At 46.4% G+C, this 19105-nt stretch overlaps 1 protein-coding gene across 1 annotated transcript in view; it reads right to left on the bottom strand.

The window, feature by feature from the left end:
* Nucleotides 1–11557, bottom strand: part of LOC112252010 (tubulin, gamma complex associated protein 5) — a 45892-nt gene extending 34335 nt beyond the window's left edge. The window contains 13 exon segments of the mRNA XM_042322798.1: nt 166–409; nt 1658–1751; nt 4724–4813; nt 5028–5145; nt 8005–8043; nt 8046–8108; nt 8111–8129; nt 9451–9527; nt 9618–9659; nt 9662–9713; nt 10625–10733; nt 10822–10875; nt 10983–11557. Coding sequence (XP_042178732.1) covers nt 166–409; nt 1658–1751; nt 4724–4813; nt 5028–5145; nt 8005–8043; nt 8046–8108; nt 8111–8129; nt 9451–9527; nt 9618–9659; nt 9662–9713; nt 10625–10733; nt 10822–10875; nt 10983–11122 — 1141 coding nt within the window. The 5' untranslated portion in view covers nt 11123–11557.
* Between the last annotated feature and the right edge of the window lie 7548 nt (nt 11558–19105).

The raw sequence follows: 19105 nt of genomic DNA, 5'->3' as shown, positions 1-19105 counted from the left end.
TATAACAGGGTCACAGTCTCATCTAGAGGTTATAACAGCGTCACCTCCGACCACGACATGGAAGTTAGCTGAATTTTGCAACTGTAATAGCAGTGTAATTACAGTATACATCAGACAAAAGCCACAAGAAACTCATCAACGTATAACGATGAAAGGTAAACCTGCCTTTGCCTATGAGGTCTCTTTCTATGGTGGTGAGCTCCTGTTTGAAGGAGGTGAAGTATTTGTAGAGAGCCCAGACAAAAGCCTGGTAAGTCCTGAAGGGAGGCTCGGTGCCCTGCTTAGAGGAGTAGGAGCCTGGAGGGCAGGGCTCAGTGTCGTACCCCGTTACCTCGTCTATAAACCTCTGCAGCCGGAACACTGCCTGTCCATAGACTGCTATGTGCTCCAACACGGACCGTAGGCAGTTCTAGCAGGGAGAGAGACAGAGAGAGAGATGAGAAAGAGAGAGAGAGGAGAGAGAGACAGAGAGACAGAGAGAGCAGAGAAAGAGAGACAGAGAGAGCAGAGAAGAGAGAGACAGAGAGACAGAGAGAGCAGAGAAAGAGACAGAGAGAGCAGAGATAGAGGAGACAGAGAGACAGAAAGAAACAGAAAGAGACAGAGAGAGTAGAAAGAGGAGAGAGACCGAGAAAGAGAGGAGAAAGAGGAGAAAGGCGAGAGACAGAGAGAGAGACAGAGAAAGAGAGAAAGAGGAGAGACAGAAAGAGAGAGTAGAAAAAGAGAGGAGAAAGAGGAGAGAGAGAGAGAGAGACAGAAAGAGAGAGTAGAAAGAGAGGAGAAAAAGAGAGGAGACAGACACGAGAAAGAGGAGAGAAAGAGAAAGACAGAGAGAAGAGAGAGAAAGTAGAAAGAGGAGAGCGAGGGGAGAGAGAGAGGAGAAAGAGGAGAGAGAGAGAGAAAGAGAGGAGAAAGAGAGAGAGAGGAGAAAAAGGAGAGAGGAGAGAGACACGAGAAAGAGGAGAGAAAGAGAAAGACAGAGAGAAAGACAGAGAAAGAAGAGAGAGACAGAGAGAAAGACAGAGAGGAGAGAGCCAGAGAAAGGAGAGAGAGAGAGAGACAGAGAAAGAGGAGAGAGAGACAGAGAAAGAAGAGAGAGACAGAGAGAAAGAGAGAGAGTAGAAAAAGAGAGAGGAGAAAGAGAGAGAGACAGAAAGAGTGAGAGTAGAAAAAGAGAGAGGAGAAAGAGGAGAGAGACAGAGAGAGAGAGACAGAAAGAGAGAGTAGAAAAGAGAGGAGAAAGAGGAGAGAGAGAGAGAGAGACAGAAAGAGAGAGTAGAAAGAGAGGAGAAAAAAGAGAGAGAAAGAGAAAGACAGAGAGAAGAGAGAGAAAGTAGAAAGAGGAGAGCGAGGGGAGAGAGAGAGAGGAGAAAGAGGAGAGAGAGGGGAGAGAGAGAGGAGAAAGAGGAGAGAGAGGGGAGAGAGAGAGGAGAAAGAGGAGAGAGAGAGAGAAAGAGGAGAGAGAGAGAGAAAGAGAGGAGAAAGAGGAGAGAGAGAGAAGAAAGAGGAGAGAGACCGAGACACGAGAAAGAGGAGAGGAGAGAAAGGACAGATAGAGAGGAGAGAGAGATGGGGTTAGACAGGGAATTCCAATTTATGAGACCAATTTGTTCCAGATTGTTAATATACACATGTAATGATTAGACTGTAGTCTTACGTTAGTCAGGTGAGTGACCACCACATCATTCCTGACCACCACTTTTCCATCCTGATGCTGGAATATAAAGTGTTTCTTCACCCCAGAGAGCAGCCTGGGGACAAACAATCATGGATCAACTGAAACCCTAAAAGAGACTTTCCGGAAGATTTGCATCATTTTTAACCAGTAGCTCTGACCGTAGCGCTCATGAGCCAAAACGGGAGTACTACGTCGTTGGCTCCCTCTTTCTCTGCTGTGTGTGCATCTTGCTAGCTGTCACTCAAATGGCGAGGGGCTGAAGCTCATTGGCTGGAACTCGCATTGCTAGGGGGCTGGCGTACGAGGGGAAACGGCAGTGCACAGCTTTCAGAAAACAGTCACTTTCAAACAAAGGATTTTGTGGCTAATTAAGGTAAAACCGTAATTCTGTTCATAGATTCTGCATGTATGAACTACAAATTGATACATCCAGCCCAAAGCGAGAGGTTTAAAAAAATACTTACGTAGACGCCAAAGTTCTGGAGCCAGGGCTCTAGTGCGACCATTTTAAACGCATGTGACTAAAAACAGGTGTGTGACTGTGTGAACTGCCCTGTGCGAACTGCCCTGTGCAAACTGCCCTGTGCAAACTGCCCTGTGCAAACTGCCCTGTGCAAACTGCCCTGTGCAAACTGCCCTGTGCAAACTGCCCTGTGCAAACTGCCCTGTGCAAACTGCCCTGTGCAAACTGCCCTGTGCGAACTGCCCTGTGAGAACTGCCCTGTGCGAACTGCCCTGTGCGAACTGCCCTGTGCGAACTGCCCTGTGCGAACTGCCCTGTGCGAACTGCCCTGTGCGAACTGCCCTGTGCGAACTGCCCTGTGCGAACTGCGCTGTGCGAACTGCCCTGTGTGAACTGCGCTGTGCGAACTGCCCTGTGTGAACTGCCCTGCTGTATGAACTGTGCTGTGTGAACTGTGCTGTAAGATTCATTTTTAGAAGCACACAGGCATAGAAGTCTAATTTACCTGCTAGTCCAGAGTGACAGTCCTGGTGTTTCCTGGCTATTTACATAGTATTGTAAAATAACTGATCCAAAGGGCTTTGACTTCTCAAACATGGCAGGAAGCGAACACAAGATGATGCCCCATCCCCTTATTAATTCAGCCACTTACATACTTAAACTGAGGGGTCGTGTTTTTCAAGCAGGAGATAAAGATAAAAACCGCAAAACTAATATCTTGCTGTGTTTAGTAAACACAGATCTAAAAAGCTTCTTAATGTCATTTCTGCTCAGCTTCAGACTCGTTTTGTTCTTCAGTAGCACTTCTAAACTTGGGTGAAAATTCAGAACCGGCATTCTGTCAGCAGACAGCTCTGACCGACAGCTCTGACTGATGTCTAGCTACAGTTGAAGTCATTACAGGCCATTCACCAGCCCCCTATATCGGCCATTCACCAGCCCCCACTATATCGGCCATTCACCAGCCCCCACTATATCGGCCATTCACCAGCCCCCTATATAGGCCATTCACCAGCCCCACTATATCGGCCATTCACCAGCCCCACTATATCGGCCATTCACCAGCCCCCACTATATCGGCCATTCACCAGCCCCCACTATATCGGCCATTCACCAGCCCCCACTATATCGGCCATTCACCAGCCCCCACGATATCGGCCATTCACCAGCCCCCTATATAGGCCATTCACCAGCCCCACTATATCGGCCATTCACCAGCCCCCACTATATCGGCCATTCACCAGCCCCACTATATCGGCCATTCACCAGCCCCCACTATATCGGCCATTCACCAGCCCCCACTATATCGGCCATTCACCAGCCCCCACTATATCGGCCATTCACCAGCCCCCACTATATCGGCCATTCACCAGCCCCCACTATATAGACAATTCACCAGCCCTCACTATATAGACAATTCACCAGCCCCCACTATATAGACAATTCACCAGCCCCCACTATATCGGCCATTCACCAGCCCCACTATATACACCATTCACCAGCCCCCACTATATAGGCCATTCACCAGCCCCCACTATAAAGACAATTCACCAGCCACCACTATATCGGCCTTTCACCAGCCCTCACTATATAGGCCATTCACCTGATCATTAGTTTTTTCCCGCTCATATAGTTCAGAAAGAAAATATTCTATCCAGTATAAAGGCTGAAGGAGGAGAAGTCCACAGCTCATTGTCTAAGAAGGTTACCATGGTAAAGACTATCCTGAGTCACGCCTGAGAGCATCAGCATGGAAATTGGACCACGATGACAACAAAATGTCTCAGTGGAATTACACAACCTGCCAGCACGGAAATGTCGACAGTCGCTAGAGAACCATCCCATCTTACCGCAGTGTCTCCCGGATCAACCATCCCATCTTACCGCAGTGTCACGGATCAACCATCCCATCTTACCACAGTGTCTCCCGGATCACTTGCGTCTCGGTGACAAAGGCTTTCTCTTGCGTCTCGGTGACAAAGTGTCTCCCAGATCAACCATCCCATCTTACCACAGTGTCTCCCGGATCAACCATCCCATCTTACCACAGTGTCTCCCGGATCAACCATCCCATCTTACCACAGTGTCTCCCGGATCAACCATCCCATCTTACCACAGTGTCTCCCGGATCAACCATCCCATCTTACCACAGTGTCTCCCGGATCACTTGCGTCTCGGTGACAAAGGCTTTCTCTTGCGTCTCGGTGACAAAGTGTCTCCCAGATCAACCATCCCATCTTACCACAGTGTCTCCCGGATCAACCATCCCATCTTACCACAGTGTCTCCCGGATCAACCATCCCATCTTACCACAGTGTCTCCCGGATCAACCATCCCATCTTACCACAGTGTCTCCCGGATCAACCATCCCATCTTACCACAGTGTCTCCCGGATCAACCATCCCATCTTACCACAGTGTCTCCCGGATCAACCATCCCATCTTACCACAGTGTCTCCCGGATCAACCATCCCATCTTACCACAGTGTCTCCCGGATCAACCATCCCATCTTACCACAGTGTCTCCCGGATCAACCATCCCATCTTACCACAGTGTCTCCCGGATCAACCATCCCATCTTACCACAGTGTCTCCCGGATCACTTGCGTCTCGGTGACAAAGGCTTTCTCTTCAGGCAGATACAATGGGTCAGTGTTGTACACGTGTTGGTCCCTGTGGAGAAAAAACAACACAATAAAGCTTTAGGATTTCAATTACAATCTCTTCACAAACATCAACACAGCATGCACAGATAACCATGTCTGCCCAGAGCCATTTGGGCCAGGACAAAAGTAGTGTACTATATAGGGAATCGTGTTCTATTTGGGACTCAGGTTTTCATGGCTGGACTGTAACCCAGGTTGCATTCTGGGTTCAGGGGTCATACCAGACGTTGAGCAGGTTGGAGTGTAGATGGAGACTGTGAGGGAAGCGGGGAGTGTGGCCCTGCCAGTACGGAGTAACCACATGTTGCTCTAACCAGGACCTGGCATCAGGCTCACCCACTGTAATCACAAGACAATAAACCCACTGTAACCACAATAAACCCACTGTAATCACAATAAACCCACTGTAATCACAAGAAAATAAACCCACTGTAACCACAATAAACCCACTGTAATCACAAGAAAATAAACCCACTGTAACCACAATAAACCCACTGTAACCACAAGACAATAAACCCACTGTAACCACAATAAACCCACTGTAACCACAATAAACCCACTGTAATCACAAGACAATAAACCCACTGTAACCACAATAAACCCACTGTAACCACAATAAACCCACTGTAACCACAAGACAATAAACCCACTGTAACCACAAGACAATAAACCCACTGTAACCACAATAAACCCACTGTAACCACAATAAACCCACTGTAACCACAATAAACCCACTGTAACCAAGACAATAAACCCACTGTAATCACAATAAACCCACTGTAGCCACAATAAACCCACTGTAACCACAATAAACCCACTGTAACCACAATAAACCCACTGTAATCACAATAAACCCACTGTAATCACAATAAACCCACTGTAATCACAAGACAATAAACCTGCTATAACCACAACACAATAAACCCACTGTAACCACAAGACAATAAACCCACTGTAACCACAAGACAATAAACCCACTGTAACCACAAGACAATAAACCCACTGTAACCACAAGACAATAAACCCACTGTAATCACAAGACAATAAACCCACTGTAACCACAATAATCCCACTGTAATCACAAAACAATCCCACTGTAATCACAATAAACCCACTGTAATCACAAGACAATAAACCCACAATAAACCCACTGTAATCAAAATAAACCCACTGTAGTCACAAAACAATAAACCTGCTGTAATCACAAGACAATAAACCTACTGTAACCACAATAAACCCACTGTAACCACAATAAACCCACTGTAATCACAATAAACCCACTGTAATCACAATAAACCCACTGTAATCACAATAAACCCACTGTAATCACAATAAACCCACTGTAATCACAATAAACCCACTGTAACCACAAAACAATAAACCCGCTGTAATCACAAAACAATAAACCCACTGTAACCACAATAAACCCACTGTAACCACAATAAACCCACTGTAACCACAATAAACCCACTGTAACCACAATAAACCAACTGTAGTCACAAGACAATAAACCCACTGTAACCACAATAAACCCACTGTAACCACAATAAACCCACTGTAACCACAATAAACCCACTGTAACCACAATAAACCCACTGTAACCACAATAAACCCACTGTAACCACAATAAACCCACTGTAACCACAATAAACCCACTGTAGTCACAAGACAATAAACCCACTGTAATCACAATAAACCCACTGTAATCACAATAAACCCACTGTAATCACAATAAACCCACTGTAACCACAATAAACCCACTGTAACCACAATAAACCCACTGTAATCACAATAAACCCACTGTATCCACAAGACAATAAACCCACTGTATCCACAAGACAATAAACCCACTGTAACCACAAGACAATAAACCCACTGTAACCACAAGACAATAAACCCACTGTAATCACAATAAACCCACTGTAATCACAAGACAATAAACCCACAATAAACCCACTGTAATCACAATAAACCCACTGTAATCACAATAAACCCACTGTAATCACAAGACAATAAACCCACAATAAACCCACTGTAATCAAAATAAACCCACTGTAATCACAAGACAATAAACCTACTGTAACCACAATAAACCCACTGTAACCACAATAAACCCACTGTAATCACAAGACAATAAACCTACTGTAACCACAATAAACCTACTGTAATCACAATAAACCCACTGTAACCACAAAACAATAAACCCGCTGTAACCACAATAAACCCACTGTAGTCACAATAAACCCACTGTAATCACAATACAATAAACCCACTGTAACCACAATAAACCCACTGTAGTCACAATAAACCCACTGTAATCACAAGACAATAAACCCACTGTAGTCACAACACAATAAACCCACTGTAGTCACAACACAATAAACCCACTGTAACCACAATAAACCCACTGTAGTCACAATAAACCCACTGTAGTCACAATAAACCCACTGTAGTCACAACAAAATAAACCTGCTGTAGTCACAATAAACCCACTGTAGTCACAATAAACCCACTGTAGTCACAATAAACCCACAATAAACCCACTGTAGCCACAATAAACCCACTGTAGTCACAATAAACCCACTGTAGTCACAATAAACCCACTGTAGTCACAATAAACCCACAATAAACCCACTGTAGCCACAACACAATAAACCCACTGTAGTCACAACACAATAAACCCACTGTAACCACAATAAACCCACAAGACAAACCCGCTGTAGTCACAACACAATAAACCCACAGTAATCACAAACCCACTGTGACCACAATAAACCCACTGTAATCACAATAAACCCACTGTAATCACAAACCCACTGTAACCACAACACAATAAACCCACTGTAGTCACAACACAATAAACCCACTGTAGTCACAATAAACCCACAAGACAATAAACCCGCTGTAGTCACAACACAATAATCCCACTGTAATCACAAACCCACTGTAACCACAATAAACCCACTGTAGTCACAATAACCTACTGTAATCACAATAAACTCACAATACAATAAACCCACTGTAATCACAATAAACCCACTGTAGTCACAATAAACCCACTGTAGTCACAATAAACCCACTGTAGTCACAATAAACCCACTGTAGTCACAAGACAATAAACCCGCTATAACCACAACACAATAAACCCCCCGTAATCACAAGATTGGGCTTCAGGTATTGAGAGTATATGATCTGTACCTGTCCAGGTAACAGGGACCGTCTTCTCCTGGTCCTCCTGGGGGTACGGTCCACCTGTATCCCAGAATCCTCTCTGCTGAGCGGCTGCTGACTGTCCTCGTCCCGCTCTCCTCCTCAGACCACTCCTAGATAGAAAGATGTTTAACAGACCGCTCCTATGGTAGAGATGTTTAACAGACCACTCCAAGATATAGAGATGTTTAACAGACCGCTCCTAGATAGAGAGACGTTTAACAGACAGCTCCTATGGTAGAGAGATGTTTAACAGACAGCTCCTATGGTAGAGATGTTTAACAGACAGCTCCTATGGTAGAGATGTTTAACAGACAGCTCCTATGGTAGAGATGTTTAACAGACAGCTCCTATGGTAGAGATGTTTAACAGACAGCTCCTATGGTAGAGATGTTTAACAGACCACTCCTAGATAGAGAGATGTTTAACAGACCGCTCCTAGATAGAGAGATGTTTAACAGAGAGATGTTTAACAGACAGCTCCTATGGTAGAGATGTTTAACAGACCACTCCTAGAGAGAGAGATGTTTAACAGACAGCTCCTATGGTAGAGATGTTTAACAGACAGCTCCTATGGTAGAGATGTTTAACAGACCGCTCCTATGGTAGAGAGGTAGATACACACAAACCGCATGAGAGGAATGTACAAGGACGAGGAATAGAGACAGTTTGTGGAAGTATGCCGTATCTACTTTGAAGAACTAGTCAAATTATTTGGTCAGACAACTATGAAGCGTACTGAGGTAGGCTAGCTAAATAGGATGACTGTTTTCCCCGTGCTGTCTTCAGAGATAACGTTAGATGGTCTGGCTGGCTGCTACTGCCTTAGCAGAGATTAGATGATGACTTTAAGGAATGAAAAATAATAAAGTCATCAAATACAAAATGCAATATACACAACTGAAATATTGTATTACTTCATAGGAATTTCCTATTTTTCAATTGATGTCTACCCAATGTGGACCTGACAAAGACAATGGAATATTTTCTTCCACTATTTTTGGCTTTGGAATTTCAATTAAAAAGCTCTGAAATCATTTTAATGTCGTCATTTTATAATGCATTTGATGTTGTAAAAAAAATCTATAATTTTTTTATATTGGAACCGAAACTGACCTCAAAAAGCACTAATCACTCAGTAGTAAGAGAGAGAGACTCCTGTTAGAGACAGTTAACAGTTAGCATCAAAACAAGGCCAGGAAGAGTAAGGACTACACACTACAGCAAATCAGCCATCCCATTAGAACTGACTGAATCAGACAGAGGGCTTGGAGAGAGATGGCTCTGGTCAATAAGGGTGGCATTTGGACGGCACCACAGTTTCAAAACAGTACAGTAGATTCTGGTAATAATATAAATGAAGGGCTGAACATCATGGAACATGTTTGAAATGGAAAATAAGCAGAAGAAAGAGTTGAAGCATGTTTTACTCACTGGGGTGTCAGGATATGGATCTGTGTCTAGCTCTCCTTCCTGTAAATATCCACACCAGTCAAAGTCGTCTTCTTTCTCTACACAGACACAGGAGATCATGTAGTCCAGACTGAGAACACATCAGGAGTAAGATGAACATCAGAGGAAGGAAGGGGTTATGTACTCACCAGTCTCCTTCAGTCTGGGTGTCTCGCTGTAGTTGGAGTTAAGGGAGAGTCGGAGAGGTGTAGGAGAAGGTCCAGGAGACTGTGATGAACATCAGTCTGTAACAAAACATAGGAGGACACAAGGTAGGTCATTCACTGCACTGCAAACTAAGCGTACAGGTTCATTTTATGATACAGGCTGTGTGCATTATGTTGATCATATGCGAGCCTGCCAGATGAGTTAAATGCCTTTTACGCTAGCTTTGAGGCAAGAAACACTGAAGCATGCATGAGAGCACTAGCTGTTCCAGACGACTGTGTGATCACGCTCTCCGTAGCCGATGTGAGCAAGACCTTTAAACAGGTCAACATTCACAAAGCCGCGGGGCCAGTCAGATTACCAGGACGTGTACTGAGAGCACAGACCAACCAGCAAGTGTCTTCCCTGACATTTTTACACCACAAACTGTCATGTTCCAAACACACAAAGACCATCGTGAAGAGGGCACGACAACACCGTTTCCCCCTCAGGAGACTGAAAAGATTTGGCATGGGTCCTCAGATCCTCAAAAAATCTACAGCTGCAACATCGAGAGCATCCTGACTGGTTGCATCACTGCCTGGTATGGCAACTGCTTGGCCTCCGTCCGCAAGGCTCTACAGAGGGTAATGCGTACGGCCCAGTACATAACCAGGGCCAAGCTTCTTGACATCCAGGACCTCTATACCAGGCAGTGTCAGAGGAAGGCCCCAAAAAATTGTCAAAGACTCCAGTCACGCAAGTCAAAAACTGTTCTCTCTACAACCGCACAGCAAGTGGTACCGGAGCCCCAAGTCTAAGACCAAAATGTTCCTAAACAGCTTCTACCCCAAGACAGAAGACTGCTGAACAACTAATCAAATGCCCACCCAGACTATTTACATTGACCTTTCTGTAACTGGTGCCACACTATGCTTCCTGCCCCCCCACCCCCACCTCACTTGTAATTATACAGTCTGTGTGCAGTATGTTTCTTGTCCAACCATACCTTAGTTCCATCTGTGTTGGGTAGAGGTGAGTTGAGGAACTCTTCTGTCAGTCTGACCCAGCTCTCTGCTTTACTCAGGTCTGAATGCACCATCAGTTTCTCATAGATCCTGAAACAGTGGTATTTCATCATGCTCATAATGAACAGGTAACGTTAATTCTACATACACAAATCATATAACCTGTTTGCCAACTCACCCATTCACACTGCGTTGAACTTTATGACTATTGGCATCTAGGAAACGGTGAAACCTGCCAACAGAGACAAACCACGATGACCATCATAACAGTTCATCTTTGACCATATCACCTTTTTCTAAAGCAGCTGTGTAATCATAATTAAAATGTGGCATCCTTACCTGAAATTGGACCAGGTAAATTTCAGTGCCAGTTGAAAGTTCTGCTCTTCTTCATCTTGAATCCCACTGATGTGTTTGACCAGGTTCTTCACCTCTTCCTCGGTCTCCTTTTCGAATTTGGTCCAGTGCGCCTGTGACATTGTTGTGACCAATTTGGCTAGCGTTAGCTAGTTAGCAAGCTAATACATTCACTGTGCTGTAAAATTCACCAACGAAGAAACTGCATGTATTGATAGCTGGACTCTTGATGCTGTATCGTCGGATAGTGCCAGCTAAATCTTTTTCAATTAGCTAGCCAGCTTATTAGCTGGCCGTTGCGTTGAAATTCATTCTGTGGAAACAGTGGGAGCTAGCTAGCTACGCGTTAGCAACGAGTAAAGGCCTAAAAACACGTCCCTTGAAGTTATGATACTAAACTATAGAAATGAAATCGTTGCATGCATTATTTATGCATCAGAAGACGTTGCAATGAATTAATTTGTTTCAGCTCTCTGCCGTTACTGTTTATTATAATAGCTAGCTATCTTCATGCAACAACTTCTCGACTACTAGCAACGCTAACGATGACGTCACTGTCCTATGGTAATGAGAAAACCTTCAAAATAAAAGCCCGCATTTCAAAACATTTTTTTTAAACTAGGCAAGTCAGTTAAGAAGACATTCTTATTTACAATGACGGCCTACCAGAATACAAAAGGACTTGTGCAGGGATGGGGTCTGGTAATTTTTTTTTTATGTAATAAAAATATAGGAGAAACACATGACAAGAGACACCACAACACCACCTAAAGAGAGACATAAGACAACAACATAGCAAGGCAGCAACACATAAACACAGCATGGTAGCAACACAACATGGTAGCAGCACAAAGGGCAAGAAGGTAAAGGCAACAATACATCACATGAAGCAGCAACAACTGTCAGTAAGAGTGTCCATGATTGAGTCTTTGAATGACAATAACAAGGCTATACACCCCCGGTACCGAGTCAATGTGCGGGGGTACAGGTTAGTCGAGGTAATTGAGGTAAAATGTCAAATTAAATCATCAAATTAAATTTTAATGGTCACATACACATGGTTAGCAGATGTTAATGGAGTGTAACGAAATGCTTGTGCTTCTTGTTCCAACAGTGCAGTAATATCTAACAAGTAATCTAACAATTCCACAACAACTGACTTATACACACAAATCTAAAGGGATGGAATGAGAATATGTACATATAAATATATGGATTTTTATTTTGTATTTTACCAGGTAAATCAACTGAGAACACATTCTCATTTACAACAACGACCTGGGGAATAGTTACAGGGGAGAGGAGGGGGGATGAATGAGCCATTTGTATACTGGGGATGATTAGGTGGCCATGATGGTATGAGGGACAGATTGGGGAATTTAGCCAGCACACCAGGGTTGATGATGGCTGTTTAACAGTTGGATGGCCTTGATAGAAGCTGTTTTTCAGTCTCTCGGTCCCCGCTTTGATGCACCTGTACTGACCTCGCCTTCTGAATGGTAACGGGGTGAACAGGCAGTGGCTCGGGTGGTTGTTGTCCTTGATGATCGTTTTGGCCTTCCTGTGACATTGGGTTTTGTGGGTGTCCTGGGGGGCAGGTAGTTTGCCAGGCGGTGATACAGCCCGACAGGATGCTCTCAATTGTGCATCTGTAAAAGTTTGTGAGGGTTTAAGGTGACAAGCCAAATGTCGAGGCACTGTTGCTCCTTCTTCACCACACTGTCTGTGTGGGTGGACCATTTCAGTTTGTCCGTGATGTGTATGCAGAGGAACTTAAAACTTTCCACCTTCTCCACTGCTGTCCCGTCGATGTGAATAGTGGGATGTCCAGGAAGTCCAGGATCCAGTTGCAGAGGGAGGTGTTTAGTCCCAAGGTCCTTAACTTTGTGATGAGCTTTGAGGGCACTATGGTAGGTGTAGGTAGGGGTAAAGTGACTTTGCATAGATAATAAACAGCGAGTAGCAGCAGCGTAAAAGGGGGGTCAATGCAAATAGTCTGGGTAATTATTTGAATAACTGTTCAGCAGTCTTATGGCTTGGGGATAGAAGCTGTTAGAAGAAGCTGCCTTTTGGACCTAGACTTGGTGCTCCAGTACCACTTGCTGTGCGGTAGCAGAGAAAATTGTCTATGACTAGGGTGGCTGGAGTCTTTGACAATTTTTAGGGCCTTCCTCTGACACCGCCTGGTATAGAGGTCCTGGATGGCAGAAAGCTTGGCCCCAATGATGTACTGGGCTGTACACACTACCCTCTGTAGTGCCTTTGGACAATGATAGTTTGTTGGGGATGTGGACACCAAGGAACTTGAAGCTCTCAACCTGCTCCCCTACAGACCTGTTGATGTGAATGGGGGCGTGCTCGGTCCTCCTTTTCCTGTAGTCCACAATCATCTCCTTAGTCTTGGTTACGTTGAGGGATAGGTTGTTATTCTGGCATCACACTCCCAGGTCTCTGACCTCCTCCCCTATAGTCTGTCTCATCGTTGTTGGTGATCAGGCCTACCACTGTTGTGTCGTCAACAAACTTAATGATGGTGTTGGAGTCGTGTTTGGCCATGCAGTCGTGGGTGAAAAGGGAGTACAGGAGGGGACAGAGCACGCACCCCTGAGAGACCCCCGTGTTGAGGATCAGTGTGGCGGATGTGTTGTTGCCTACTCACCACCTGGGGTGGCCCATCAGGAAGTCCAGGATCCAGTTGCAGAGAGGAGGTGTTTAGTCCCAGGGTCCTTAGCTTAGTGATGCGTTTTGAGGGTACTATGGTGAACAGTGTTGTGTCAGAAACCACTTAAGGTGAGACTGATTCTTACTGCAGTGCTGCTGTCAGCCATCTCTTTGAAAATAACTTCTGTGTGAAACATTGTTATATTTAAAGTGGAACTGACAGCATTTCAGCAACATGACATCTTATTCAAATCTGTTCATTTACACCCCCAGGAAGAATGTGACTCTTAAAAACAGAAACATCTGATACTTGACCACTTATATAAGGTCATTTTCACATTTTCTTAAATTCTGATGTTTGAGAATGATGTATAGTAAAGCATTTGTGAAAATTCTATCGCAATACAGAGTGGGAAAGAGTCCTTGTGTTTGGACAAGAAATACCTGCCCTTAGTGTTTACCCTCCACTACACCACTGGCCCTTAGTGTTTACCCTCCACTACACCACTGACCCTTAGTGTTTACCCTCCACTACACTACTGGCCCTTAGTGTTTACCCTCCACTACACCACTGGCCCTTAGTGTTTACCCTCCACTACACCACTGGCCCTTAGTGTTTACCCTCCACTACACCACTGACCCTTAGTGTTTACCCTCCACTACACCACTGGCCCTTAGTGTTTACCCTCCACTACACTACTGGCCCTTATTGTTTACCCTCCACTACACCACTGGCCCTTAGTGTTTACCCTCCACTACTGGCCCTTAGTGTTTACCCACTCCACTGGCCCTTACACTACTGGCCCTTAGTGTTTACCCTCCACTACACTACTGGCCCTTAGTGTTTACCCTCACCACTACACCACTACACACCACTGGCCCTTGTGTTTGCCCTCCACTACACCACTGGCCCTTGTGTTTACCCCCCACCACTACACCTACTGGCCCTTTGTGTTTACCCTCCACTACACCACTGGCCCTTAGTGTTTACCTCCACCACCACTCCACTACACCACTACACCACTGGCACTTAGTGTTTACCCTCCACTATACCACTACACCACTGGCCCTTAGTGTTTACCCTCCACTACACTACTGGCCCTTAGTGTTTACCCTCCACTACACTACTGGCCCTTAGTGTTTACCCTCCACTACACCACTGGCCCTTAGTGTTTACCCTCCACTACACTACTGGCCCTTAGTGTTTACCCCACTCACACTACACTACTGGCCCTTACTTTACCCTCCACTACACCACTACACTGGCCCTTAGTGTTTACCCTCCACTCACCACTACACTACTGGCCCTCAGTGTTTACCCTCCACTACACTACTGACCCTTAGTGTTTACCCTCCACTACACTACTGGCCCTTAGTGTTTACCCTCCACTACACCACTGACCCTGTGTTTACCCTCCACTACACCACTGGCCCTTTGTTTACCCTCCACTACACTACTGGCCCTTAGTGTTTACCCTCCACTACACTACTGGCCCTTAGTGTTTACCCTCCACTACACCACTGGCCCTTAGTGTTTACCCTCCACTACACCACTGACCCTTAGTGCCCTCCACTACACCATTGGCCCTGTGTTTACCCTCCACTACACTACTGGCCCTTAGTGTTTACCCTCCACTACACCACTGGCCCTTAGTGTTAACCCTCCACTACACTACTGGCCCTTAGTGTTTACCCTCCACTACACTACTGGCCCTTAGTGTTTACCCTCCACTACACCACCTGACCCTTAGTGTTTACCCCTCCACTACACCACTGGCCCTTAGTGTTTGCCCTCCACTACACCACTGACCCTTAGTGTTTACCCTCCACTACACTACTGGCCCTTAGTGTTTACCCTCCACTACACTACTGGCCCTTAGTGTTTACCCTCCACTACACCACTGGCCCTTAGTGTTTACCCTCCACTACACTACTGGCCCTTAGTGTTTACCCTCCACTACTGGCCACTACACACTACTGGCCCTTAGTGTTTACCCTCCACTACACCACTGGCCCTTGTGTTTACCCTCCACTACACCACTGGCCCTTTGTGTTTACCCCCACCACTACACCACTGGCCCTTGGTGTTTACCCTCCACTACACCACTGGCCCTTAGTGTTTACACTTAGTGTTTACCCTCCACTACACCACTGGCCCTTGTGTTTACCACTACACCACTGGCCCTTAGTGTTTACCCTCCACTACACTACTGGCCCTTAGTGTTTACCCTCCACTACACTACTGGCCCTTAGTGTTTACCCTCCACTACACTACTGGCCCTTTGTGTTTACCCTCCACTACACCACTGACCCTTAGTGTTTACCTCCACTACACTACTGGCCCTTAGTGTTTACCCACTCCACTACACCACTACACTACTGGCCCTTAGTGTTTACCCTCCACTACACCACTACACTACTGGCCCTTAGTGTTTACCCTCCACTACACCACTGGCCCTTAGTGTTTACCCTCCACTACACCACTGACCCTTAGTGTTTACCCTCCACTACACCACTGGCCCTTAGTGTTTACCCCACCACTACACCACTGGCCCTTAGTGTTTACCCTCCACTACACTACTGGCCCTTAGTGTTTACCCTCCACTACACTACTGGCCCTTAGTGTTTACCCTCCACTACACTACTGGCCCTTAGTGTTTACCCTCCACTACACCACTGGCCCTTAGTGTTTACCATCCACTACACACTACTGGCCCTTAGTGTTTACCCTCCACTACACCACTACACTACTGACCCTTGGTGTTTACCCTCCACTACACTACTGGCCCTTAGTGTTTACCCTCCACTACACTACTGGCCCTTAGTGTTTACCCTCCACTACCACTGACCCTTAGTGTTTACCCTCCACTACACTACTGGCCCTTAGTGTTTACCCTCCACTACACCACTGACCCTTAATGTTTACCCTCCACTACACCACTGACCCTTAGTGTTTACCCTCCACTACACTACTGGCCCTTAGTGTTTACCCTCCACTACACCACTGACCCTTAGTGTTTACCCTCCACTCACTCCCTTACCCTCCACTACACTACTGGCCCTTGGTGTTTACCCTCCACTACACCACTGGCCCTTAGTGTTTACCCTCCACTACACCACTGGCCCTTAGTGTTTACCCTCCACTACACCACTGGCCCTAGTGCTTTACCCTCCACTACACACTGTGTTTTACCCTCCACTACACTACTGGCCCTTAGTGTTTACCACCTCCACTACACTACTGGCCCTTAGTGTTTACCCTCCACTACACTACTGGCCCTTAGTGTTTGCCACTACACTACTGACCCTTGGTGTTTTTACCTCCACTACACCACTGGCCCTTAGTGTTTACCTCCACTACACTACTGGCCCTTAGTGTTTACCCTCCACTACACCACTGGCCCATACTACTGGCCCTGTTTACCCTCCACTACACACCACTGACCCTAGTGTTTACCCTCCACTACACCACTGGCCCTTAATGTTTACCCTCCACTACACCACTGACCCCAGTGTTTACCCTCCACTACACTACTGGCCCTTAGTGTTTACCCCCACTACACCACTGGCCCTTAGTGTTTACCCTCCACTACACCACTGGCCCATTAGTGTTTACCCCTCCACTACACCACTGGCCCTTTGTTTACCCTCCACTACCCACTGGCCCAGTGTTGTTTACCCTCCACTACACCACTGGCCCTTAGTGTTTACCCTCCACTACACTACTGACCCTTGGTGTTTACCCTCCACTACACTACTGGCCCTTAGTGTTTACCCTCCACTACACCACTGGCCCTTAGTGTTTGCCCCTCCACTACACCACTGACCCTTAGTGTTTACCCTCCACTACTGGCCCTGTGTTTGTCCTCCACTACACCACTGGCCCTTAGTTGCTCCCTCCACTACACCACTGGCCCTTGTTTACACACCACTGGCCCTTAGTGTTTACCCTCCACTACACCACTGGCCCTTAGTGTTTTGCCTCCACTACACCACTGACCCTTAGTGTTTACCCTCCACTACCACTATTTATAGTGTTTGCCCTTGACCCATAGTGTTTACCCTCCACTACACTGTGTTTACCCTCCACTACCACTGGCCCATGGTGTTTACCCTCCACTACACCACTGGCCCATAGTGTTTACCCTCACTACACCACTGGCTCTTTGTGTTTTACCCTCCACTACCCCACTGGCCCTTAGTGTTTACCTCCACTACACACTGACCCTTAGTGTTTTACCCTCCACTACACTATGGGCCCATGTGTTTCCCTCCACTACACCACTGACCCATGGTGTTTGTCCTCCACTACACCACTGTGCCAGTGTTTGCCCTCCACTGCACTACTGGCCCGCTGGTCGTTCTGATCCTCCACTACACCACTGGCTAGTGTTTACCTCCACTACCACTGACCCTAGTGTTTACCTCCACTACTGGCAGTGTTTACCCCACCCACTACACCACTGGCCCTTAGTGTTTACCTCCACTACACTACTGGCCCTTAGTGTTTACCCTCCACTACACTACTGGCCCTTAGTGTTTCACTACACTACTGGCCCTTAGTGTTTACCCTCCACTACACCACTGACCCTTAGTGTTTACCCTCCACTACACCACTGGCCCTTAGTGTTTACCCCCCACTACACCACTACACTACTGACCCTTGGTGTTTACCCTCCACTACACTACTGGCCCTTAGTGTTTACCCTCCACTACACTACTGGCCCTTAGTGTTTACCCTCCACTACACCACTGACCCTTAGTGTTTGCCATCCACTACACTACTGGCCCTTAGTGTTTTACCCTCCACTACACCACTGGCCTCAGTGTTTTACCCTCCACTACACCACTGGCCCTTAGTGTTTACCCTCCACTACACTACTGGCCCTTAGTGTTTACCCTCCACTACACCACTGACCCTTAGTGTTTACCCTCCACTACACCACTGGCTCGCTAGTGTTTACCCTCCATACACTACTGGCCCATGTGTTTACCCTCCACTACCACTACTGACCCTTAGTGTTTACCCTCCACTACACTACTGGCCCTTAGTGTTTACCCTACACTACACCACTACACTACTGACCCTTGGTGTTTACCCTCTACTACACTACTGGCCCTAGTGTTTACCCTCCACTACACCACTGGCCCTTAGTGTTTGCCCTCCACTACACCACTGACCCTATAGTGTTTACCCCTCCACTACTGGCCCTTAGTGTTTACCCTCCACTACTACTGGCCCTTAGTGTTTACCCTCCACTACACCACTGGCCCTTAGTGTTTACCCTCCACTACACCACTGGCCCTAGTGTTACCTCCACTCACACTACTGCCCCTTATGCTCTACTCACCCTACCACTGGCCTCAGTGCTACTCCCACCACTACTGGCCCCTAGTGTTTACCCTCCACTACACTACTGGCCCTTATGTGTCTCCACTACACT

This window comes from Oncorhynchus tshawytscha, linkage group LG06 (genome assembly GCF_018296145.1).
Source record: "Oncorhynchus tshawytscha isolate Ot180627B linkage group LG06, Otsh_v2.0, whole genome shotgun sequence".
Classification (NCBI taxonomy): Eukaryota; Metazoa; Chordata; class Actinopteri; order Salmoniformes; family Salmonidae; genus Oncorhynchus; species Oncorhynchus tshawytscha.
Note: the sequence above shows the minus strand (reverse complement) of the source record. Positions and strands in the feature narration are given on the sequence as shown.